Raw genomic sequence first — 25,275 nt, 5'->3', positions numbered from 1 at the left:
GCAACCCCATCCATCCCCTCTGACCTGCTCTTACCGTCGTTAGGGATTTGACAGCGCTGCTGCACTGTGGCAAGCTCAGTATCACACAAACACCCGGCTCATTACAGCATCGATTCTTTCGCCCTGGCCGGTGTTTTAAGTGTGACTCAGTGTGAATGACCTGCCATTGGCTCTCATTACATGTGAGCTGCAGGGTCCTTTTCAGTCACCCTCACTGCAGTGCTGTAGTCAAACACAACCGAGGTTAAAGGCAGATTTGATTAGATTTCAGTCAAATCTGACTAGTGCTACACCTAATAATTCTTTTCATTATAGAATAAGGAAAATAATGACAAATAAAATGACAGCTTGAAATTGCTTATATTCTTGGTTGCAGCTAACCATTATTTTATAATCTGCCTAAGTCATTGTTTGGTCTATAAAATGTTACAATTTCTTTTTTTTAAATAGTGAAAAATGTCCATCACAATTTCCTAAAGGCCAAGCTTACATCTTCAGATAGCTTGTTTTGTTGACCAACAATCTAAAATGCTGCAAATCCTCATATTTGAGAGGCTGAAACAAAGGGAGTGTTTTGCATTCTTGCTTGAAAAATGACCTAAATGGTTAATCAGTTATCAGAGTATTTGCAGATCAATTTCCTGTCATCGATTAATTGAATTGTTTTTAGTCCAACCAACAGTCCATAACCCAAAGGTCTGAGATTTACAATCATATATAACAGAGAAAAGCATCAAATCCTCACATTTAAGAGGCTACTGTATAACCAATGAATATTTGCTTAATAAGTGTCAAATAATTTATTTTAATTGTTGTTAATTCATTTTCTTTTTAATTTGATAAACTAATCAATTAACTCACTTATTGTTTCAACATCAAATATGACAAATGATCATGTTATCATTACTGCCTTGTCCAGATTAAATCTGTACAGAAATGCTGTATTTCTACAATTTTGGCTTTGCCATTTGCAAGCTCTCTGTATTTGAGAGTAAATTCTTACAAACACTGTATGAGCTGCTGGAGGACTGTCATGAAACGCCGCCAGGATGAAGGTTTAATGGGTCTCTTATGTTATTACAAACACTTGTGATATAGAAACTGGTAGCGTACACCAAATGACAATGGCTTTTTACACTTTTTAAGCCCCGGGCTTACCGAAGCCCAAGGCCACAGAAAGCCCAGGACTACGACTTTCACATGTTTATTTTTTTTAACCCATGGCTTGCTGTTAGCCGCAGGTTACCACTCAGAGCCCACGGTTAATATATTTATCTTCACAGTGCAAGTTATCTAAATCTGATCGAACAACAGGTGTTCTGTTGTTGTTTATTTACACGTTTTCTTCTTCCGTCTGTGCTCAAAATTTGAGCATAACTCCCTACAGCTTGAAAAATATTTTACTTAAATTATATAACATTGCACTGCTGATCATGTTTTTTTTGTGTATATGTTGATATACATTTCACCATCTTTTGTCTACATTTGCACCAAATTTGAGGCCCAGTTCCTGCAACATGTATTTGTCCCGTATGTGTTTTTGTGTTTTAGTGTCCCTGTACTAAATCCCAAGTACACTGTATTGTTCCTGAGATGAGAAGCTAATCAGACATTACAAACACGTCCGGAGCTTGTGATCCAGTGTTTCTACCAGAGGGAGACTGTCAGGCCTCTAACACCTTTTAGGTTTAGCAGATCAGGAACCTGTAGGCAGTGAAATGGAAAGTAAGTGCGACTGTGGTTCTGACACTGAGCTTAGTGCTCTTCCCCTCTCACCTCAGACAGCTTGAAGACACCATGTCCCAACCCTGAATTCAGATTTTGTATCGGATATAACTTTGAACCAGTGTGGTAACACGTTTCCCTCCATACAGGCTAGTGTAGGTGTTCTGCAGCATTAAGCAGCCATAATCCTTTGGCTGCATCTCAAAGTGGGAAATATTTTACATACAGGGCAATAAATGACTCATTCAGTTATTAATACCTCATTCAACAGATGAGGTATTAATAACATATTTGTATTAATATTATTAACATTCCACATCCCTCCCATCCTCCTACCTTTTGGAGTACCAGACGCTCACTTCTTGTTGGTTTGGAAAGTGGCTGTAAAAACTTCGTAGTTTTGTCCTTCACAGAGAGCAACGGCTGTGGTCAGCTTGAATTATGACAGCGACAAAGGAGTCCGGCTTTGCACAGTGGACAAAAAGTATCAAAATGTCGACAGAAACTTCTCAAACCGCTCCCGCATCACAACCCACTGCTGTGTTGTTCATATGCTCAGTATGTTCTGTCTGTATTGTAACTGACATAAATCAAACTGACCACAACTGCTCTTCTAAGGAGGAAACTACAAACATGTTACAGCCACCTTGTAAGACTGCAGCAGGTAAGTGTTTGATACTAAAAAGATTTTGGGTGGAGTATCAGGTGGATCGCTTTAATGCTCAGGTTGTTCATTGATTTGAGTCACATAGCTTTACTGGCCACACTCCGGTGAAGGTCTTATTCAGGTTAAAATCTTTGATACACCCATTACTGAGTCTGCATGTTGCCACACACAAACCAAATAACAGAATATTTCAATCTAGCTTTGTTTGGTTTGTTGAATTCAAAATGTTAGCCCCATTTGGGATTGTCTCATCTCCTCATAAAGCATAGACTTCACCTTTTGTGTCGCTTGTCCAAGTAATTTTTTGAGTGCAATCTTCTTTGTCTCATTCTGGTGTGCCAAGCTGGAACTTGCTTATTACTGCCCCCTGGAGCTGGAGAGCAGACATTATTAACTGCAGCTATTGTTGGTGAGAACTGTCCTAGTGGGTGTTTTTCCCCCCTATTGGTCACAAGGTGCAGCAATGAACTGATGCAACTCTAGAAAACAAACTCGTACTAGCCACACAAAGCTGAGATTTAAGCTTCATCAGAAGTGTTTTCAAGCAGAATGTTTTGGTTTTACAAGTAAGAAGAAGTTGTTGCTTTGGCAAATGTACAACAATAAAGAGCAGCTCATAGCTTCCCTAAGCTTTTTAATGGGAAGCATCAGTGACTGTCTCCCACACAGTGGATAAGAAGGTCCCAAGCTGGGCCATCATTATGTATGCATATTGATGTCCACGTCTGGGTGACTCTGTGCAGATACTGACAACTAAAAGTAAAAGTACGAAAGAGGTTTTTAGCTCCAAATTAACTTATATAATATCAGTCTATCCAGGTCTCTCAACATAGGAGAGTGAGCTTAACTGGCTTATTTTAACTGGTGTAGTAATGCGACTAGTTATTAGTTATTATAAGTGTCAATTATTATTTTTAATTAGTTAATTAATCATTTAGTTCATTAAATGTCAGAAAATAGAGAAAATGTCCAACACAATTTCTCAAAACCTAAATGTTGTGACCAGCAGTCCAAAGATATAAAATTTACAATGATATGAAAGAGAGAAAGGCAGCAAATCCTCACATCTGAGAAGCTGGAACAAGCAAATGCAGGAAAAATTACTAGAATGATTAATTGAATATCCACATAGCTGCCATTCATTTTCTGTTTCTGTTTTACGTGCATCGGCACAAAGCTGGTTACTTTAGTAACAAGTGAAGTAAATTGAAACTCTCCATGCATGCATACATAGCCACTGATGGTTCTTCTCTTGTCTATAAACAACCAGTTAAATCTAAGCCTAGTTTCAATGTTGGAAACACTGACTTTGTTAACTGTTGACTGATGCCATCCTCCATGGCAGAGCAGATTCAGACACACAAATAGGAAGGCCCCCCTTATTCCCATCATTTCCCCTGTCTTCTGTGGACACTAACAATCTTTATACCGTGAGGATTGGGATGAAAAGGCATCAACACCAGAGTAGGAGGTTGTAATTTTTATGCGTCTGGTAGTGCAAAGAAAGACGATGATAACAGTGACACAGCATTTCTGGGAACAGACTGCGGTCTGCAGTGAGGGAACATTTTGTCCTCAGTTAAGGGCAAAACAAGGTCTTCAAAGTCTTTTTTGTGAAAGAGATTTTAGCACAGGGTTATGGATTTGAAAAATTAGAATAATTTCTTTTTGCTCTGGTTGAAGGAATCACAAGTGGATAAGATGAGAGAGGTGTGTGCATTGGTTTCTGGATGAGATCTGACAAGTTCTCTCTGAAGTTTGACTCACTGCGGCTCAGTAGGATGAGAGAGAGAGAGAGTCATTTCTACTCATCCAGTGAACTCCAATTAATTTTCATGTTTAGTGCTTATTTTTATGTGGGGCTTTTACTTTAACTATATACTATTACTTCATAAGGTACAGTATGAAAACTTTCATGATAATGATGCGGTATTAGATTAACAATTCATAATCATGTAATAATAATGTAGTAACCTACTGTAGTAACTATTCAATACCTCATAAAATATGTCCCACTGTTTTTTAAAGGTATTAGTTACAAAAACAGTCAATAGGAGGAGTTTAACCATGATTTCTGAATAAAAACACAAAGTAAGATGACAGATGGTATACATCTTTTACTTAAAGCTGTACTAATCAATATTTTGACATCAACGATGGCTATGTGTAATGTGAAAGAGAATTATCGCCTGACACTGCAGTTCCCCTCAGCTACAGAGCGTTTTAACGTCATTCAGCTCATTGTTTTGGTTTTCCAGCCCTCAATTTAACTGTTTTGAGTCACTGTCACTGCTCTCATCAGAGTGGTTTTCAGACACGGCAGGCAGCTGTTTTCAGCAAAAAGCTCTGACACCTGAGGTACCTGCTCAGCACCAAATGGCTCAGAAGTTAGAGACTAGCTGGTGGAGCATTTAGCAGCTAAAGAGCCAGATATTTCCATCAGGAGTTGGTGGAGACTGGAATATTGGACCTGCATTCATCAGGTGGGCACAAACATCTGCTGGATGTGTATATAAGCAACCGTTGCTAACAAGTTTGCCCTATCAACTTAAAAGGTGATAGTATGTCAGTGTTGTGTTTACAGCTTCTTTCCACAGCCCCCAAGTGGCCAAAAAATCAGTAAATGCAAAATGTGTTTTAAAACTTTGATAAAATCCTTTTTGTTCACTTTATGTTAACAGTGACTAGGCAAAATAGTTTTTTTCATAGTATCTATACTATGAAACATTCTAATTTAATGGTGTAACAATGGTAAAAGTGTTACACTGTGTGAAAAATGTTTAATTGATAAATATGCCCACAGTAATACTATGGCATTAGACTGGGTCTGTGGTATTATAGAAGGATTGTTGTATGACAAAGTACAAACTATTGCAGTAAGAAGTGATATAATATGATATCAGTTTCCTTTGAGGTTACTAATACTGATGTGAGAGATCCATGTTGTGCCATCAGTCTCAGGACATTTTAACGTTTTCTGCTCATTGATCTTCCCTGCAGCTTAAACAGAGTTAGGAACCGAATTGAGGGGAGAAGGTGGGAGGGAGGCAAGATGCTGCAGCAACATCTGGTAAAAGGTTACCTCAAGTTCACAAAAACAGAGAAATGAACATTACTAACCTGCATACTAAATGTATGTTTGTGCCTCAGGTTCATCAGATACCTAGATTTCATTAACGCATGTCCTTCCCTGCTTCATGTTGTTGTCCTTAAACTGTCTTTCTATTCCTTCCTGGCAGGACTTCGATCCTGGGACGTCGACCTCAAGTGCTGTGACCTTGATCAGCAGCTGCAGCTATTTATAACTCGTCACTCCGCCCACTTCTCCTCCGAGGTCAGAGGTCAGTGTGATATGGCGCTCTTTGAGCCAATGGACCAGCGATGAGTACAATTAGGGTCACTTATTCTGAGAAGAACATTCAATACACTGTAGAGTCTTTATGGAACAGATTTGGACGAAACAACCACTAAGAAAGCTGCATTCAGCAAGAATGGAATGTAAATATACACCTGTCTTATTAGCTTAGAAATAAGAAATAGAAACATTTTTGATCAAGTGAAGATTCTGGTGGGTGTATATGCTTCTCCTGCTACAAGAAGGGATGAATTGGAAATTATCAGCGACTGACAAAGCTGGTCTTGCTTTACAGGAGATCTGCTCTCGTGTCCCTTTTAGTATTCTTTGGTACAAATCATGTCGGACTAGCTGGGCTGACCATGGGAGCGTGCTGTTTGCAGTTTTCTGCATGTTATGTTACAGGATTTCTGGGTTTTGAATTTCAGATTTGTCAGAGAGTTAGTTGCTGCCAATGTGCCGACAAATTCCTAATGCAGAGAGACGAGGCCCTGAAAACATTAACATACGGTTACATACACTTCTTTCAATCTGAAGATACGATAGATATAATATTAGCCTAAATTAATGCTGGTGTATCAATATAATACCAATACCAATACCAATATTGTGACATGAGACTAGATATTATCTATATGCTGATTTACAGTTCAGTAATCTGAGTTTCTGAACTTATTTGTGTATTCTTTCTCTACCTGCCTGACAGTTATATTTATTCATTTGTTTATTTTTACACTGGCGATGCATTGATAGTAACTGCTCTATCTAAAAACTAAATTGCTGATTAAATGTAGTCTCATTGCAGGTTGGGCTACTTAAAAAAAACTTACAAATGCTGACTTGAGATTGGAATACTAATGGAACAAACAGACATTTGAATATTTGAAATTAAATATTTCTGGTTTTAAATGAGCAAATTTACAGCTTGACAAGTCAGAATTGTCTATTAATGATAGTTTGTGAAGTTCATTATTGTTTTTTTTTAAATTGCAATAAAAGACACAAATATAGATTTTTAAAAAACAAAAGAATAAACTCATTCATTTTCCATTAAAACATCACGCCAACTTATTTTTTTATTGTAGGATGACTGACAGTAGTGAGTTGCATTTAGTGGACATGTAATCCATCTGCATTGCATCAAAGCTGAACCGTGTGTATAATCTCCATGGTGACTGTTCAGGGAGCTGTGGACCTGCAGAGTTAGGCCTGTCTGTGTGTGTGTGTGTGTGTGTGTGTGTGTGTGTGTGTGTGTGTGTGTGGGCGGGCCTCCCTCTTGCGTCTATGTGGTAGATGATTTAGGGCTCAAACCCAGGTTGAAAGTACAACAGATGCTGAATAGGGAATTATTTCAATCATCTGCCAGGTAAGGGCCTGATGGGATCAAACACACACGTATACACACACACACACATACACAAATACGAGGAAACAGACAGGACAGATTATTACTGCACTGGTGGATAAATGCTAAGTAGCAGCAGCAGCAGTCAGCAGAAAATGACACAGCATTTTTCAACACAGTTGTTAAATGAAGCAAATACTTTCAGGGGAAACAGAGGAATTCCTGTGAAACAATAAACATTATTAGTATCCTTCGTCCATCTGTCATCCAGTCTGTCCTGTTGGTGTACCAAAGTGAATCACCTTCATTCGTGCTTACAGCTGTTGTTTATTGATACAACTGCTGATGAAACATCCAGATATTTTAGTGATGCATTCCTTCAGGTCTGCTCCATCTGTAACACAAACATTTGAACATTGAACACAGGATGATGGGAACATACAAGTCTTTTATATTTTCTTACTTTTTCTTTTTACCTCAGGGGACAATAACATGTTTTGATAGATAATTATTTTGACATTTAATGGATTTCCGTTGACTGCATATTGCTTTGAGAGAAGCTGTATTGATTTCTAAATGGTATATTGCATTTCTAAAGCGCTGTCCTGTAATGTAAAATTGCATGGTGGCATATTGGTCAGATTGGACGCCCTTTAAGTGTCACCATTTTAGTGTCCAATGACCTTAAGCAGACACGATGCCGAATCCCTGTAGGTCTGACTGATGCTGGTGTTTCTGTGGAGGGTGGCAGTCAAACATTAGTGTTTCTTTTCAGGATAAACAATATTTCACAAAAACAAACATTTATGCAGTTTTCTCACTGCTCTTTATTCAGCTATATCACATCTTTTTCACTAGATGTTTACTGCTGTGGTAATTCTGTACATCCCATTTGTCAGTCAGAGGGATATCTGTGTCTCTGGATTTTCTCTTGACAATGTTTGACTGTCCATTGATGACTGATGAACTTGGTCTTTTCAGCAATTATGGTGTTTGTTGTTAATGCTAATTACACAGCCACACACTCAGCTAACTGACCTAGTAATGTGATTTACACAGCCATTTCTATTTAGGTTTGCTAAAATTATCTAACATTTGCCACCACAAGCTACTGGTCGTACCAGACCAAGTAAGGCTGAAGAGGCAAAACCTCTGCATGCACTGGATTGAGCAAGGATGCCTTTTAATGCTCACAAATTCAACTTTTCATTTGTAAGATTAAAAGATGTTATTTCTTCTTTCAAAAGTTACATTTTGTCACTTTAATACATTATATATAAATGTCACATTAACTTTATACTTACATTGTTCCTCAAAATAGATGGGTAGCATTATGGAGCAAAACTTCATGAGATAAAACCAAGAGATAACTGAAAATGCCTCATCCCTTTTTAAGAGTGTGAGGAAGCTGAGGGTGGAGGACCAAGAATGGAGGCTGGGAATATTGATTACACCCCCTTTTTTCAGTACAGCACACAAGGCAGATCAATAGCACTTCAATGGAGAGCAATCCAATGGCTGCAGTGCAGAAATAGATAAGGGGATCACATTGCTTTGGGTTGGCGGAAAAATTTCCATTGTGGGAAAATCGCAGCAACAGTCCTTGCTATCCGCTGGTTTTGACAATGAGGTGATAAGGTGAGGGAGGGCTGATCGCTTCACTGATAAAGTCTTGGGCAACCAATTTAAGTTTTAGTGCTGGAAAGATATTGAGCTCCTGTTGTATGACTGTAAGTCAGAGTGATGCTCAGCAAACCTTTCTGAATGAATAAATATTCACAGTATTGTGGTAACTACAGCACCAGTCAAGTAATGGCTGACCTCTCACGTTATGCAGTTAGGGTAGTTTTCAGAGTAGCATTGTGCTCGAAGAAGGACTTATGTGATGTAAAATGACGGTCTTGGTCAATGTTTTTTTATCACATATCAACTATCCAAATACTATATAAACCCAAATGAAAAGAGTGCTTATTTCTAATGTATTTCACTTAATACATTTTCTAAAACCATCAGATTTTCCATTGGTGTTTTACTATCCTTATAGCACAGCGTTGCCCTGAGGCAACACAAAAATCCATCGGTGGGGTTGCCAGAGTGACAATTTTGATCATTGATAGATTATCAGAGACCCTCAATTTCTTTATTCAAAACCATAATGTGTGCAGTAGAGGGTTAATTAACCTTTTGAAAGAACATTCAAATGTTAATTTTCAAAATAAATCCATTTTGGAGGAGAAAATAACCATTTACTTTTCAATAATAGAGACATTCAGTCTGTTATTAAGTGTTTTTTTTTCATATCCCCAACCAAGGCCTTCAGCTCCCTACTGCCATTTTTTTTTGTGTCACCGTCCCTTTTGAAACATTTAATGTCATTTTTGTTTGTTCTCATTTTGCAGCAAAAGTCGACGGTGTTGAAACAGTACGAAGGGACATTTATCTGATCACTCTTTCACAGCTTGTCCTTGAGTTTTCTTAATGCACATAACTGCTTTCCACTCTGCATTGTGTTCTCCAAGGAGCAGTTGTCAGTTAATTGAAGGGGGCTACAGTTTATAGAGGTGTTTAGGGATGTGTGGTTTTTAAATTTATAATTATAGTCCAGGACTGGCTGCCATCAAAACCACTTATGATACTAACTACTGAGAACTTAGAAGCAGCATTGGGTTTAGTCTTCAATTTAAAATGCTGCAGGATTCTCAAAATTCTGCCAACCGACAAGGTCGTCTGACTACAACAAAGCTTGGTTTATTGTTCGAATGAGATTTGCAGTCTCCCCGTGTTAATGCTACCAATCTCCACTTGTAAACTAACAAGCAATTTAATCTCCGCTTGTCAGGGTGCTATTATATGGGAAGAATACAACATTTCTAACCATCATTATTGTTCATAATTACACGACAAGCGAGAATAGCTAGAATAGTTTAATCATATCTTCATATTTCACAGTAGACTGGTTTTTAATAAACATTTTTAAGGCTGTCTGTACTTGCGTTGAATAAGAAATGTTTCTTTTCATATTGTAGTGGCAAAGCACAAGTTCACATCACAACAATATTGATACAGTGCAAGTCATCAGTGGGATTTACTGGTTTTGACTGCTATGAAGGATAAGATTACTGCTGGATCCAAAGTACTGCTGTTGTTTGTCCACAGCTTTGTTTCTGCTCTGTTTTTATCCTTGTACAACACTGTAGTGTTTTTATATTTTATGTTTTTCTTTCTAAGCGGCATAACAGACTTACTTTCTATTAAATTCAGCTTTTGCTTGATAGCATTGAAATTCTGTACACGTCATCTTTTCACAATGGCAGTTTTGTCTTTGTTGTGACATGTGATACAAGGATTATGTGTATTGCTGCATGCAGCTATATTTTTGCTTGTTTTGTTTTTGTATCCTGAACCTTCCCATTACCTCTTTTGTATTTGATGATCTCCTAATGCCAGCGCCATTTTTATTTTCTTTCTTTTTTTTCCCCGTTTACCTCTGCTGTGGGGACGGGAGAGAGGGGATGCATATGCACGATTGTTTGTGTTATGTTGAAAAATTGCTATATATATAATATACACACAGAATCAGGGAAACCTATTCATAGATTGTCTTTATTGATCTAAGATCTAAAATTCTTCAAGGTTTCCATGGTGATCATTTTCCATTTAATAGGCGAGTGATGACACTGCTGTTCAGTACAACAGCCTTTACAGTAAGAAACCCAATCACCCTTTTCCCTTTTTAAAAGGCTTATCAAGTGCACTTGCAAACGTTTGGTTGCCAAGTTCGAAAAAGCAAAACAAAATGTCAGAGACTGGATGTATATTTGATGATATGAGTGTTGATTTAAAGAGTAGCCATTAAATACTTTATGAATAATATGCTTCGATTTTAAATCTGCCATAAACATCATATACTGTACATACTGTATTTATAGTTTGCTACAAGAAGGTTCACTTTTAAATGAACATCCCTCCATAACAAATATTACACAGCGACCCCTATTGTTGAAATTGTGTAATGCAGCGATGACTTTATATTTTTGGACGGTGTGTGTCTGAACTCTCTCTCACTCAAAAAGAAACACACATACAGCTGACAAACCTAACAGCACTTAAGAGCCAAATTCCCTGCCAAGCTTAACCAGCCAACTTATATACAAATGCGCGCGCGAACACACACACACACACACACACACACACACACACACACACACACACACACACAAACACAGGCGGCCTACACAAATACCCAGGCCAGGACCGGGTGAGACAGGCCATGGATTAGTGTCAGCGATTTACTCTGATTAACCCTCCCACACTGACCGCACAAAGGTGTGTGCGTGTGTCCATTTACACTGTGTTTGTACCTTTTTGACTGAAAATTGCCTGTATGCATGCTGTGTTTAGTGGAGTTTGTGTAAGTGCTGATTCTGGGTTATCACTTGGTTTCCTTATTTCAAAAATGGCTCTAAGCCGTTAAAAATCCTGTCTCCCTGCTGTGATTTTACATTAATGGTTCCTAGACGTTTTTCTACCTTTTGTCTGGTTTGGTTTTGACATTTGCTGTATTGCTTCATGCAAAAGGAGCTTAAGCTTTCAGAGTTATGGAAGTGAAGGAAGTGCATTACGTGAAAAAATTCACTTCCAGGTTTATCAAAGCATAGGGACAGGAAGCAACAGGGTTTATGGGAAATTAGGTCTTACCTTGAATTCTTAACAGAGGGGACACGTCAGCTGTTTAAGCATTACAGAAGCATCCACTCATTCGACCGTACTCTAGGTACTTTATTTAGTGTTTTCATTTTTTGTTTGTTTAGTAGTTTGCTCCGGAGCTTCCTAGTAATGATTAGTGTCTTTTTCTTATTTATTTTATTTCCCCGAAAGCTTCATTGTATATGCTCATAGTGAAACTGCGGGTCTTGAACAATCAGTATAGTTCACAAATTCACAACCTATTGAAAGTAGATTTCTCAGCCTACGGGGATTAGACTTAATATCCATTTAGAGCCTTAAAAACGGAGAGGGTCACGTAATGATTCATGACACACATTTGTCTTGCAGAGTCAATGTGTATTTACACATACACTCAGTTGGCAGTTTATTAGGCACACCTAGCTAAAATGAATGCAGTCTAATACAACAGTCCTGCAATAAATCCTTCCTTTATGAAGGTTATAATGTTCAGTTTTTGTTGTAACTGTTTTAGAGAGGTTTTAGAAATGTGGTTTGTGGTGTTGAATTGTATTGCGTTACACTGAGAGGTATTTCTAATATTTTGTCCACATCATTCATATCAACGAGGATACTAAATACTAGAGACACCTTGTTGTAGAACACAATACAGTTCACGAGGGCCGCAAACTGCAGCCTCCAATCTAACCATGAAGTTGAATCAGCACCTCTCTAAAACTGTTTCAACAACTGTTTCATGAAGGTGGTATTTAGTGCAGACTGTTGTATTAGACTGCATTAGTTTTAGCTAGGTATACCTAATAAACTGGCAACTATGTGTATGTAAACATAGAAGCATATCTGTTTTGAAAGATGGCTTAAACACCTTTTAGAAAACAGTGTTGGTAAGGACTGTACATTTAGACTAGCACTAGCAATAAACAGTATATAGTGGTTGCACATGCTACTTACTAGCCTGTCAGTGCAGGTATTTCTCTAAGATGTTTATGAAACGTATTGAACAAAGCACTGAGAATGCTAATTAGGACTATAGCAGCAGTTGGTTTATGGGAAACAGGCTTTAACGTCCCAAAGGTCCAGAGATCTTTTGAAGTACGATGTGAAACATCAAGTCTTTCTTTTCTGTCTTACTCTCTCTCTCTTTTGCTCTCGTTGAGGGAGATGTGGGCGGAGAGAAAGGAAAAGAAACAGTGGGAATAAACTCGATGTAACCATTACGTGTGGATCCTCCCTCCTACACGCACACACACACACACACACACACACACGCGCACACACACAGGTTAAACTCAGTAAGATGGCTTAATCAGGCAGGGAGCTCATGAAAGACTGTAGATACCCAGTCCCTAATAAGAGGCTTCCAAAACAATCTGCAGTATGGACGTTGTTTTATAATTCTGCTGCCCATTCATGGTAGTCAAGGCAGTCCTATTGCTAAGATTAGACTTTCTTCTGTAACTGTGACCGCCGGAAACAAAAACACACATGAGCAGAATTAATAAATGAATAGAGGGAATTTACTTTTCAAGAAAAGTCATTCCAGGTTGCAGGTCTACCTTCGATAATTAGAAAAATCTTTCATAAAATGCAACTGTCGGTTGTGTATGTAGGTGTAGATCTAAGAAAAGGATTTTTTTTAGAAAACTGAAAAAAAAAAAACTGTTTCCCTAACCTTCGACACACACACACACACACACACACACACATTTGTTTCACTATCCCTATGGGGGACAGTCATTGACATAATGCTTTCCCTAGACCCTTACCCTAAACTTAACCATCACAATTAAATGCCTAACCTTAACCCTAACCCTAACCTAATTGTAATCTGTGCCCTAAAACCAAGTCCTCAAAAGCAGTCTCTAAAAAAAGTCCCCATGGGTTAGTGTGCATTCAGGTTAAAGTCCCCACCAGGATATAAGAACATGACACACACACACACACACACACACACACACACACACACACAGGGGAATGCTATCTCCATGGCGTTGTCTGACGTGGATGTGGTAGAGGTGAGAGTTGGCCTGGGGGCGGCACAGAATGATTAAAGATTCACATTCGATGGTGGAGCCAATTTGCTCTGGTGCCTGGGGACCATGCCTTTTCATGGTTGTTGCCGTAGCGACCTCTCCATCCCTGCCCGGGTGGGATGACACTTGGAAGACCATGAAGGCGCTCAAAGATGAAAGGTTAAAGAGGTTGTGTGCCCTTTGTCGATCTATATCATGACTGAGGCCAAAGAAGGCAGTGGCTGGTGGAGGATGGACAGGCATTTTGTTTTTGTCTTCCATAATTGGATGCAGTTTGGCTGGAATTGGATGTTGGGTTGGAAAAAGATGACAAACGAGAAACTATCAATTGAGTTCAAAAGTTAAGAAATACTTAATCACAATTTAAAATTCTTATCTACATTTTTATCTGGTGCACCGTGAAATTACTGAAGAGTGTGTTGTTTTTAAAGTGTGTAGGATTAGAACATTTCTATAAGTGCGCATGCGCCAACGTGCATGCTGCCTGTTGCCGTAGCTCCGTCTCGTCGCCTTACCTGTATTATATTTTTTGCTTAGTACTTCTATTCCTAAAGTATTTCTGATTCTGATTTCTGATGTTAGCAACTCTCAGTGGAAGTATCAAAAAACTCAATGATGTTCAACATTGCCAGTATGCTGAGAAGTGAACAATGAGCCCTAGTCATTCAGGATCAAGACTAAGAGTCTACAGCCATGCAAGCAGGTCTGTGAGGCTGTACTTAGGCACAGTGATCCTTTGAGCTAAATGCTTACATCAGCATGCTAACATGCTCACAATGACAACATTAACATGCTGATGTTTAGCAGCTATAATGTTAAACAAGTTCACCATCTTAGTTTAGCTTGTTAGCAGTCTATAACTCTGACCCATATCCCCTGTCCTATCCTCCCTAACAAAAATCACCGGCGTGCAGCAGAGCAGCAAGGGTAGCCCTAAAGATAGTGATTTGGTGGAAAGAGGGAAAACTGGCATCAAACATTTCCTTGCAATTATATAAAAGGTGCACAACAAAACAAGAATGGAAGGATTATGCTCATGAGCCATACCTTTACTAAGATATTTATAGTCAAAAATGTAAAAAAGAAAAAAAAAGACAGTTTTCATCTCTAAAATAAAATTATGACCTGATGTTGGCGCTATAGGAAAAGTTAAGGGGAAAGTGGCAAACTGACCAGCCAACAAAAAAGGTTTTGTGTCTTCTTTACGTTTCTCTTCTGCAATTAATAAAAAAACACTACAGCATGGGTTGCAGGCAGTCAGGGAAACAGGGACCTGACACGTATAAAGACAGCAGAAGGAAAAGAATTTGAACATATTTTATGAAAGTTATGGAAAAGAAATAGTACACCCCTGTTTTCCCCACAAGTTAGAACCAGTGCACTTTTGGATTTATGCCACAGCCGCTGCAGCTTGTAGTATCCTTTGTTGATGGTCCATATTAAATATTCATGTAGCTGCAACTACTAAATGCATGCCTTTAGGTAAAAAATGTGTAAATCTTTCTATTAGCATTTAAAAAATTGTGGGCACTTGGGTGTTCCTGCCTGTTAGAGGCCATTTTCATGTCAATCTTTGGAAATAGCCACAGCAAACCTGCAGGTGTATCATTGGGTCCAGTGTTGTATGCTAACACCTTTGTGTAGAGTCATTATCTCAGATATGAGAAAATGAGAAGAAGAAATTGAAAGTATGTTTAGATTGCCTGAAAATGTAGACTGGTAAAATAAACCTACATTTTGATACAAACTGTTTTGACCTGCCAAGGAATATTTACTTTTGTGAAAATACACTCAGTTGCCAGTTTATTAGGTACACCAAGCTAAAACTAATGCAGTCTAATACAACAGTCCTGCAATAAATCCTGCCTTCCTGAAAGTTATAAAGATCAGTTTTTATGTTTCTGTTATTTAGCCTACCTTCATTGATATAAACGGGGTGGACAAAATAATAGCAACACCTGTCTGTATAACGCCATACAATTCAACAACACCACAAACTGCAGCCTCCAGAATGACCAGGAAATGTAATCAACACCTCCCTAAAACACAGGATTTATTGTAGGACTGTTGTAGTATTAGACTGCATACGTTTTAGCTAGGCATACCTAATAAACTGGTAACAGGGTGTAGTTTCATGCAATACTTTCAGCATGTTTTCTTTTGTTGATATAAAAGATGATGGGCAAGTGTACCACTAAAAATCACAGTCACATGGTTCATCATCTACATTTTTTTAAAATACATATCAGCTATATTAAATTTATGGTATTTAATTTTTTTGCAGTTAATGACTGCAAAAAAAAAAGTACTAATTTGAAATGTCAGGCTTCTTACTTTGGATAATGCTAATCATCTGTTATCGCTCAACCTATGCTAAAGTATTAGCATTGAGTTTCTTATCATTACTTAATGACCTAATGTAAAAGTTCACCAAATGGTCAATCTCCCAAAACCGTCTTTTAAAGTAGAAAGAATGGATGGAAAACTTTTCACATTGTGACTGTCTGTGCACATGCACAAGCTTGAGAGTGCTGTATATTAGGAAGTAGTACCTCATTTGTTCCTCTTCCCATTGTGTCGTATCCCCTCTCCCAAATCTCTCCCCCCCCCCCCACTTGCTGTAATATGTGCTTATCTGCAAGTAAAGAAAACCCTTCTCCCTCTCCTGTAAGCTCTCATTGCTGTTTTTTATTGCACTTCTTTCTCACTTCATCATTCTAGGCTTAAAGGAATATTTTTACACCTAAAATCTGAGCTGTAGATGGCTTTAATTGCCGTAAAAAAAATCCCTTCTATCTCTTTTCTTAGTTCTCATATAATTTCTGTTCCTGACACTTTTCCTCTCTAACATGATTGCTCCCAGGTCACCGCAGTATTTGCTCTAAACTTTGAAACCCGTATTAGTTGCTTGTAAGGTTAGGATCTAAGATCCCATTTCAGTCATGCTGAAAGGTACTTAGCAGTTCGGAAGTGAGAGAAAAAGTCTGATATGAAGGCACTAACAAGGAATTATCCGCATTTATAAGCAGCTCTAATCACAGAAAACATTCACTCTGCTCAGCTGAGGCTTTCATCAGCACCTTAGAGAGGCTGCTGGCATGTACTGAAGAAGTAACGTCCAGGTCATGACTATAGCTGCAGATTCTCATCCCCAACCAACAAATCATTTAGGTATCATCATTTTTTCTTTGTTCAATGAGGGTTTGCTGACCACGTCTGTTATTTTCCAGTTTTTTTAAAGGGAGAATGAGCTGTCCACCCACCATTTTTATTTCTCTGTACAGACAGTAGAATAGCCGTGAGGGAAATGTGTGAGGGGGAGAGACTGGAAAAAGATGATCTGACAGGATTTGAGCTGAGGTAAGTGGGGCCCAGTTGTGGTTCCACTCACTGCTGTTAAATTAAATAAAATGTACACACATTACAAAAAAACAGTTATATCAATTAGAATTTCAGATAAGTATAAATGTGTGCTTTGTGTTCTTGGATTGACCACCTTTGATACAGTTTACTTTGATGTATCTTGAAAAACAAAATTGGTATTGATAAATCAATGCTCTGTGTGGAGTCTTCTGATCATGAGAGAAGAGATCCCAGGCAATCAATCCAAAGTAGGTTAAAATCTATTTATTCCATTTGGATATTCAAAATGAAAACTCATCATAGCCTCACGACCTTCAAGGGTGAATCACAAAATATTTTCTGTACATGATACGGTGGAAACAGGTGGAAATGATTTTGTACACTATATCTGCTGAGTCATACTGATGGAACGTGACATGATCCTCTGAGGTGATGATTTGTAATTGGTCTCATCTGTTTACCCATCATTGAGATCATAAATATTAAACCTATTTCCTTTCTGTGCTCGGGTGGCACAAGTAATAATAATAATAAAATTAAGATTTTGACTCACTATGATGATTTAAGAATTTCAATTTCCCATGAAATGGCTCGACAAAACCCTAAAATATATATAAAAACTATGATTGTTAGATTTTGACGTGTTTTAAGTTTGCCAATCATGTCTCAAAAGCCTGAAAAAGAAGGCAAGATGGACTATTTCATTAGTATTTGCTCATATTTCTCCAATATTGAAGGTATGAAGATCTGATTGTGTACTCTGGATCTGCCTTATATGAATTTGTGGTGTCTTGGGCATAGTTTTATGCATGACACAATAATAAAATGTAATTCATTCATTCATGCGTACAATCTCATTCTCATGTGGCAATGATTCTTCCATATTTGCATTAGCAGGGAGATCTGTTGCATCAAACCAAGCGCTCCTAATTTTTCCCTGAGCTGCATCAACAAATGGCAAGACCGTTAGACCATGTGACAAGCTGCGTACAGGAAGAGGGGGCAGAAACAAAAACGAATCTAATGTGTGTGTTTCAGAGACCGGAGTAAAACGGTGAAAGAATAAACTTTGAAGGAACAGCAAAGATGAAAACAGTATCAGGAAAAAAAGAAGACAATTTATTCATTTCTGACAAAAACGTTAGTGGAAGGTCACGAAACTGCCTTCTCATTATTCTTCTCTGGTCTCTTTGTTAAATAAGGATATTGACAGACAGATGATGGATTGAAGGAGTCCGTTTTGCAAAAATAGCTACAGCTGTTTAACATGGATTCTCTGCCATACATGTACAAACACACACTCACACTAAACCTGATTTTCTCCACTAACCTGTGATATTTGTCATGTTGTACAAATTTCTGAAACCACCCGGTGAAAGGGCAGAACAAACGCTCGCCTAATAACTTAACTGTTTCTCACGTTTATGGTGCCATTGTGCCTTCCTATTCCCATCTGCAATCGCCTCCTGCCTCGATATTTCTTCCTGTGTCAATCTCTGTGTCTGTCTCCTCTAATGGATGGTAAGAAGGAGACATTTTCATCACTGTTACGTAAGCTCTGCTAGATTTCCTTGAAGGAATCCATTGAGCACAGTGGCAGCAGAAGTTATGGTTGGGAAGCTGGGAGCTCTTTTCCCCAGCGCCAGGATACTGTATTGGCTCTTCATTTCGCTGCTTTCTGCCTGATGTTTCAGAGCTCCTCAGCTGAGCCTTTTTTTTTATCTCCTTGGTGTTTTCCTCTCATATAGGGCTGCACGGCAATTAGTCATGAAAATCTACATTACACTCCTCAGTTCTGTACTTTCTGAGGTTGCTGTTTTTTTTAGTCCCAAATGGCTTCTTAAACAAAGTAATGTGGTGCTGTTCCAGGCGAGCAAAATTGTATGACGTTATTCAACTCACAAATTCTGTTTCTGGAAAATCATTTTTGAAGAAAAGCATTTCACACGTAAATAATTCAGCATTATTTCATTATTTCCCAAAATGTATTTTTTATTTGTCACGATTGTGCCGGGTGGGTCTCAAGTACTGATCAATGACTTGAGAGTAGGGTGTTCACAATGCTTGGGATGTAGAAAATGGTAGTAAACGGTGTAGAACTTCTTGACCTTCAATGTCCTCAATACCGCCTGCAGATTTCTCTGTAAGTAGCTTCCAATGATGTAACATTATTATTCCACACTGTAACCAAGTCACGTACAGTGCGTCTTCTTTATCTGCTTGCTCTAAAGATTCTTTAAATCATTGTGTTGAAGGGCAGGGCCAATTTTCTTTCTGATCTGTTTTTCTGACCTACTTTTGTGTAAATGATGTCTGGCAACGGCTATATATATTATACTGTGTGTGTATATACATATGTATGGGAACTGTGAAATACTTTGTTTAGTGAGATAAAAACAGATATTGATTTTTGTAAATATGGATGATACACAAAGATTGAGTTGCCTGTTTACATATGGAACATTTAGATTAGTTAATTACTTGGAGAAAGCCTGGGAGATGAGGAAAAAAAGCTTTTTATCAGGATAAAAAAAGTATGTAGCAGTTCTTTTCAGTGCACAGTTAATCTGAAATCTGTTATTTGAAAGAATGTAGAAGTACTGTATAATGTGGTAATCTTTAGTTTTTTTGTATATGTATTACCGGAAGATATGTATGTTTTGTAAAATAGTGGTGTCTTGTAATCCCATGTGGGATGGGCCAGAATTGGCATGACACAGAAATAAAAAATAAAAAAAAAACTATATAAACATAAAATGGGTGCCCCAGTAGCTCACCTGGTAGAGCATGCTCACCATGTACAAGGCTCAAGGTAACCACCATTTTAATTTTGCTGTGTAACAGTGTCCTGACCCTCAGTGTGACAAAGCAGTTCTGTCCACTCACCTTGAAGCAGTGGGTAAGGGAGGAACTGTGTGTGTGTGTGTGTGTGTGTGTGTGTGATTACCCCCTCTGGTGCTGTTGGGAGAGTGGGGAGGGGTCATCACTCTCAGTGGGATTTGGCGATGTGTTCATTCAAGCCAAGGTCACAGAGACTCTTCTTGGACATTTCTGCTCTTTCTCATACAAAAACAATAATGCTTAATGTGAGAGCACTGTATGTTCACGCTCTTGTGGACACACGTATACACTTGCAGCACAATCTGCTCTGCAAATACATGTACCGTCAGCTATCGTTATAATGGCATCTGAGGAGCTGTCGGTTTCCATTTCGTTGGCCCTGAGCTGGACCAATGTGGAAAGACTGTTTGCGCTTAGTCGACTCCTTTCTTTCCGCCTCTCTGCACATCGTCTTGTCTTGTGCTTTCTAGTAAAACACTCCCCAGTGCCTGGAGGCAGTGAGTGGGGTGAAGAGTTTAAATTCCCTCAAGTTCACGAGTGCCACCGGTTTCCATCGGTTAGTGGAACATAAAGATTTCATGTTTCTAGTATTTGTGTTGTTGTCAAGTTGTAGTCGTCAGCAGAATACCTCATTCAGAATCATTCCCACATTAAGAATTCATACGCTAAAGGTGAAGCTAAATGCTAACTTGCATGATTTCTGAACACTTCAGATAGAATTGTTTCATTTCAGCTGACTGCGAACACAGAGAGTTGTGCAGTAGGAGAGATTATTTCTATATCTATGCTTCCAGAAGTATAAGTCAAGTTCATTTTCTGCTTAGAAAATGTTAGGTGACAGTTGGAGCATTTCCAGGAGCTTGGATTGATATGAAATTCTTGTAATTGAATCATCAGTACTGAAAAAGAGCATGGCTGCATTAGTTTCTTTTGTTAAAGTCAAAAATACAAGCATGGTACATAAAAATGTAAGGCGATCTAAGGTTAATGTTAGAGCTACCTGCCATGCCAAGCTGATTGGGAAAAAACACGCTTTCTCAGCAAAGAAGTTGGATCACTGGTAATTCAAATGGACAGCCATAACATTAACCTGTAGTATTATTAAAGTGCTCCTATTATGATAGGAATAGACACATTAAAGTCCTTCTCCTGTAGCCTCATAAACACGCTGTGGTAGAAAATGCTTGACTAGCAAGGAATCTGGTTACAGTGAATTCAAACAGAATCAGATTCACATTCTGGAACTCATTTTGCTGACATGAACCAGTTTAGGTAATGATATTTCACCTTTTGAGGCTGACTTATTTTGAGAGTTCTTACATTTAAATATTTGGTGATGAGGTCTCTGGAGACAGTTTTGAAACTGCTCCACTAGGTGCTGAAGGGACCTGAGTGAATCTAACACTGTGCGTACACTAATGCTAATCCAACAGTGCTGAAAGTGCAGCGTCATCATGGACTACTCCTCTGTAATCTCTCTGGGATTGTTCACCAGCCTTACCCTTCCCATGTGGGGCAAAAGAGAGGATGTGCATCTGTAATGGTGTAATATTTCAGTGTTATCTTCATATTTAATCTCCTTCATTAAAAAAACTAACCAAGAAGTCCATTTTTCACGGCCCACCCAGGACAGCTAATCTGGAGTATGAGAGACGACATCTAAAAGAACTTTTGCAGGTAAAACGTGTCTAATATTTGCTCTACTTTAAAAGTGAGACATTTATGAACTCCTTAAATAATGAATAAGCGCTCACTTTGCTGTCTTTGATCTATGGTGACTGTGTTGTTGGTGTTAGTGCACTGCAGGCTAGCTTTTGATCCCTGTCATACAGTTTGTTGTATTGTCCCAGCTACTGCAGCTACAGAGAATCTTCCTCAGTGTTATGTTTGAATGAATCCTTCCACTCCTACGACAGTAGCTACTCCTTTGCAACAATGCTAATTGCAGCGGTGAGGCATGCTGATTGTTGAATCATCTTGTTGAATCATCCTGTTTTTTGTTGCTCTCTGTGACATTTCATTTAGTCGTTATGTTATTGTTGCAACAGGAACAAATTTCAGAGCTGAACTGCCTTCGAAATATGGAACTGGAAACAAATCTGAACATGGCCAACATTCAAACTAATTTCACTTCATTGTTTGAACCCTGCACATTTATCATTAATGCAAATAGGGGTGCAGGTTGACTTCTCCTGACTGAAGACAAAAGCAGACTGAGAGAGAGAGACAGAGAGAGAGAAAGGGAGGCATCCTTCCAAAGTGGCTCATTGCGTCATACATTATTGAGGCAGCTGTTGAATTATGCAAAGCTTTGATATTGATCCCAGGGCTTGCCATCACTGCAGTCTGAGGGATAGAGAGAAACAGTAAGTGAAGAAGAAGAGGGAATAAGTGAGGAAAAGGAATATTGGAAAAATAGGTACAACCTGTATTCATGAGTTAATTTCCCACCTTTTGTGGAAAATCAGTTTTTCATGAATAAAAATAGCACGTACAGTTAAGAAGTTACTTCAGAAGTATGAAGACTAAGAAGTTACTTCAGAGGGAACAGACAGAGAGAAAGGTCTAGGAAAAATATCATCCCTCTGGGACCAGCGCTTTTGTGCTCCACACATCATAAACGTCATCTCTGAAGAGTCAAACAATATGTAGTCTTGCCAAGGCAAAGCATCAGAACTTGGCAGATACCAGCATCCAGTTGCAGTCTTTCTATTACTGAGGCCAGTGTTACACACAGGAACATCTGTCATCTATCACAAGCATGAAGTAGATCTCCAAGTGGCCTGGCTTGAATGTTGTTTTTTTTAGTAGGTGAAATGAGGTAAAACTCACTACACAATACTGAAGTTATAAACTGATGCAGTGCTGATCACCATCTGCCCTAATATGTCTTCCTCTGCATAGCGATTAATCAAACGAACGCTTCCAGGTGGGGTAGTCAGGCAAGTACAACCTCAGTCTGAAGGTGAAATATTATTTTCTGTCAGAGAATATGTCTTTCTAAATACGAGGACATCACTAGACCTGTTATTTTACTAAGAACAGAAACCTTGACCAGTGTAGAGTTAACGTGGGAAGCAAGTTTACAGAGAATGCTAACCAATATTGTGAATGCTGTTTATGCACAGACAGTCTGATAGTTGGTCACAATTCTTGAATAATCAAATTTGAGGAATCTTTTATAAAAAATGTTTGATTATGCTGTGTGTTTATGTTGCAAAAAAGTAGGCCCCCATCAACCAATTTTTTGTTGTCTCATTTTCTGAACTCTGAAATGTTGGTATTTGCCTCAAAACTCCAGTATTGGTCGGACTCTAGTCTGCTAGCACTGCGAGATAACTTCTCTTAGAAAATAAAGCAATCATGAAGATGTTAAATTGTATTGAATCTATGGTTACATACATGCTGTTTGATATGAGCAGAGTTTTAGCGCAGTGTTTTAGCTGTCGACTATGACTCAGCTCTGTAATGCCACCAGCTTTTAGTCCAACCCACAAAAGCTCTGATTGTTTTGGTCGCTTCTCCAACAGCCATTCATGAGAGCTACACCAGACCTATTTGCATCACTCCACAAAATTTGAGATGTGGGTAGTTGTGTGGAACCATGCTAGCATTACTTTGCTGTCCATCTACAGATATGGCTAAGATGCTTTGTTGCCAAGACCAGGAAGGAAAATCTTTTCCTCTGGTTGAAACTGAAGCCTTAACTATTCAGAGACATGTCAGGCTCTCTGTCTGCTCCTCTGATTGGCAGTTTAGGTGAGAAGGCGGGCATAGTGAGAGGTGTGGTCGCAACATCTACTGAATGGGCTCTGGTGATCTGATCAGCTGACGGGTTTTATTCCAGTGACAAAGGAGACAGAAAGATAGATGAGGTGTGTGTGTGTGCGCGCGTGCACGTGTGATTGTTAAACTGTTCGATGAAACAGGGTGGCAGTTGGTGCAGTGTACTCGTGGCACCAAGTAGTGATGCTGTCTTACACACACATACACACAACAACAACACACACAGCAAACACATGCACATGATGATAGATAATGGCCAACATAACACATGTTAACTACTTAATACACAACATACAAGCATGATACTATAATAACCAAAGTTGCAAACACAATCGCAAAGACACACACACACAAACCCACAATCCCCTTAACTGGAGCGTAAACATTGTCATCCTTTAGTTTTATGATTTTGTTTTAAGCTATTTTTATTATACAGCCTGGCGGAGAGAGGTATAAAAGATTAGAGAAAGTGTGTGAGAGAGAGGGTGGGCTGCTCTTGGTTGTCACATAACGTGACACTAAGTCAACAACTAAATACAAACGTATCAGTGTTGTGGGCGGACATTATGCACACAGCTTTATGATTAGGCCTGTTTAGGTCAGACTACAGCTCTGTTGTTTGTGCATTATATTTCTCTCCTTAACTAGGATGATACCGTGTACTCAAACCACACCGTTATTAAGAATAGACACTGTGGATACACAACCATTACACCCATATATGATTGACATCTCATTACAAAACCATGGGCCTTAACATGCTGCTATAACAGCCTCCACTCTTCTGTGAAGGCTTTCCACAAGATTTTGGAACCAGGCTGCAGGGATTTGTTCCCATTCAGCAACAAGAGCATTAGTGAGATCAGCTACTGATGTTGGGCGATAAGGCCTGACTCACAGTCGGTGTTCCAGTTCATTCTGAAGGTGTTGGATGGGGTTGAGGTCAGAGCTCTGTGCAGGCCAGTCAAGTTCTTCCACACTAAAATGTGAAAAGCATTTCTTTATAGACCTGGCTTTGTGCATGGTGACACTGTCATGTTGTAACAGGAAAAGGCCTTCCCTAAACTGTCTCCACAAAGTTTAAAGAATACTTCGTTGCATGCAGTAACATTAAGATCTCCCTTCATTGGAATTAAGGTGGCTAGCCCAAACCAAACAGCCCCAGACTAAAACTATATAACAGTAGATGTCCACTAAAGCAATCTTAAGGCTCCATCTTGTAGAGAGGCCCTGAGTTAAGATGTAGTTTTAGAGCCTTTATTATTTCAGTTTCTATTGTGCTGACATTGTGCACATTTCTGTAAAAAAATGTGTGTTTACTGTGGGAGAAATGGTGAAGAAGGTCATGGCCGTGCTCGCAGGGGTGCTTTTTGTCTTGTTGGGCCCTGTTGGGGTCCTTCCTGCCCTGATGGACCATTTGGTTTTGAAAGTTTTGGTCGCCTGATGTTGATTCCTAATGATTTTGGTGAGTCCC

At 38.8% G+C, this 25,275-nt stretch overlaps 1 protein-coding gene across 1 annotated transcript in view; it reads left to right on the top strand.

Moving 5' to 3' along the window:
• Window positions 1-25,275, top strand: part of map1ab (microtubule-associated protein 1Ab) — a 71,085-nt gene that overhangs the window by 1,260 nt on the left and 44,550 nt on the right. Inside the window, exon 2 of the mRNA XM_044192723.1 lies at window positions 5,632-5,733. Coding sequence (XP_044048658.1) covers window positions 5,632-5,733 — 102 coding nt within the window. The remainder of the gene's footprint in view (window positions 1-5,631; window positions 5,734-25,275) is intronic.

The sequence above is a fragment of the Siniperca chuatsi genome, linkage group LG4, assembly GCF_020085105.1.
Source record: "Siniperca chuatsi isolate FFG_IHB_CAS linkage group LG4, ASM2008510v1, whole genome shotgun sequence".
In the NCBI taxonomy this organism is placed as follows: domain Eukaryota; kingdom Metazoa; phylum Chordata; class Actinopteri; order Centrarchiformes; family Sinipercidae; genus Siniperca; species Siniperca chuatsi.
This window is presented reverse-complemented; position numbering and strand designations above follow the sequence as displayed.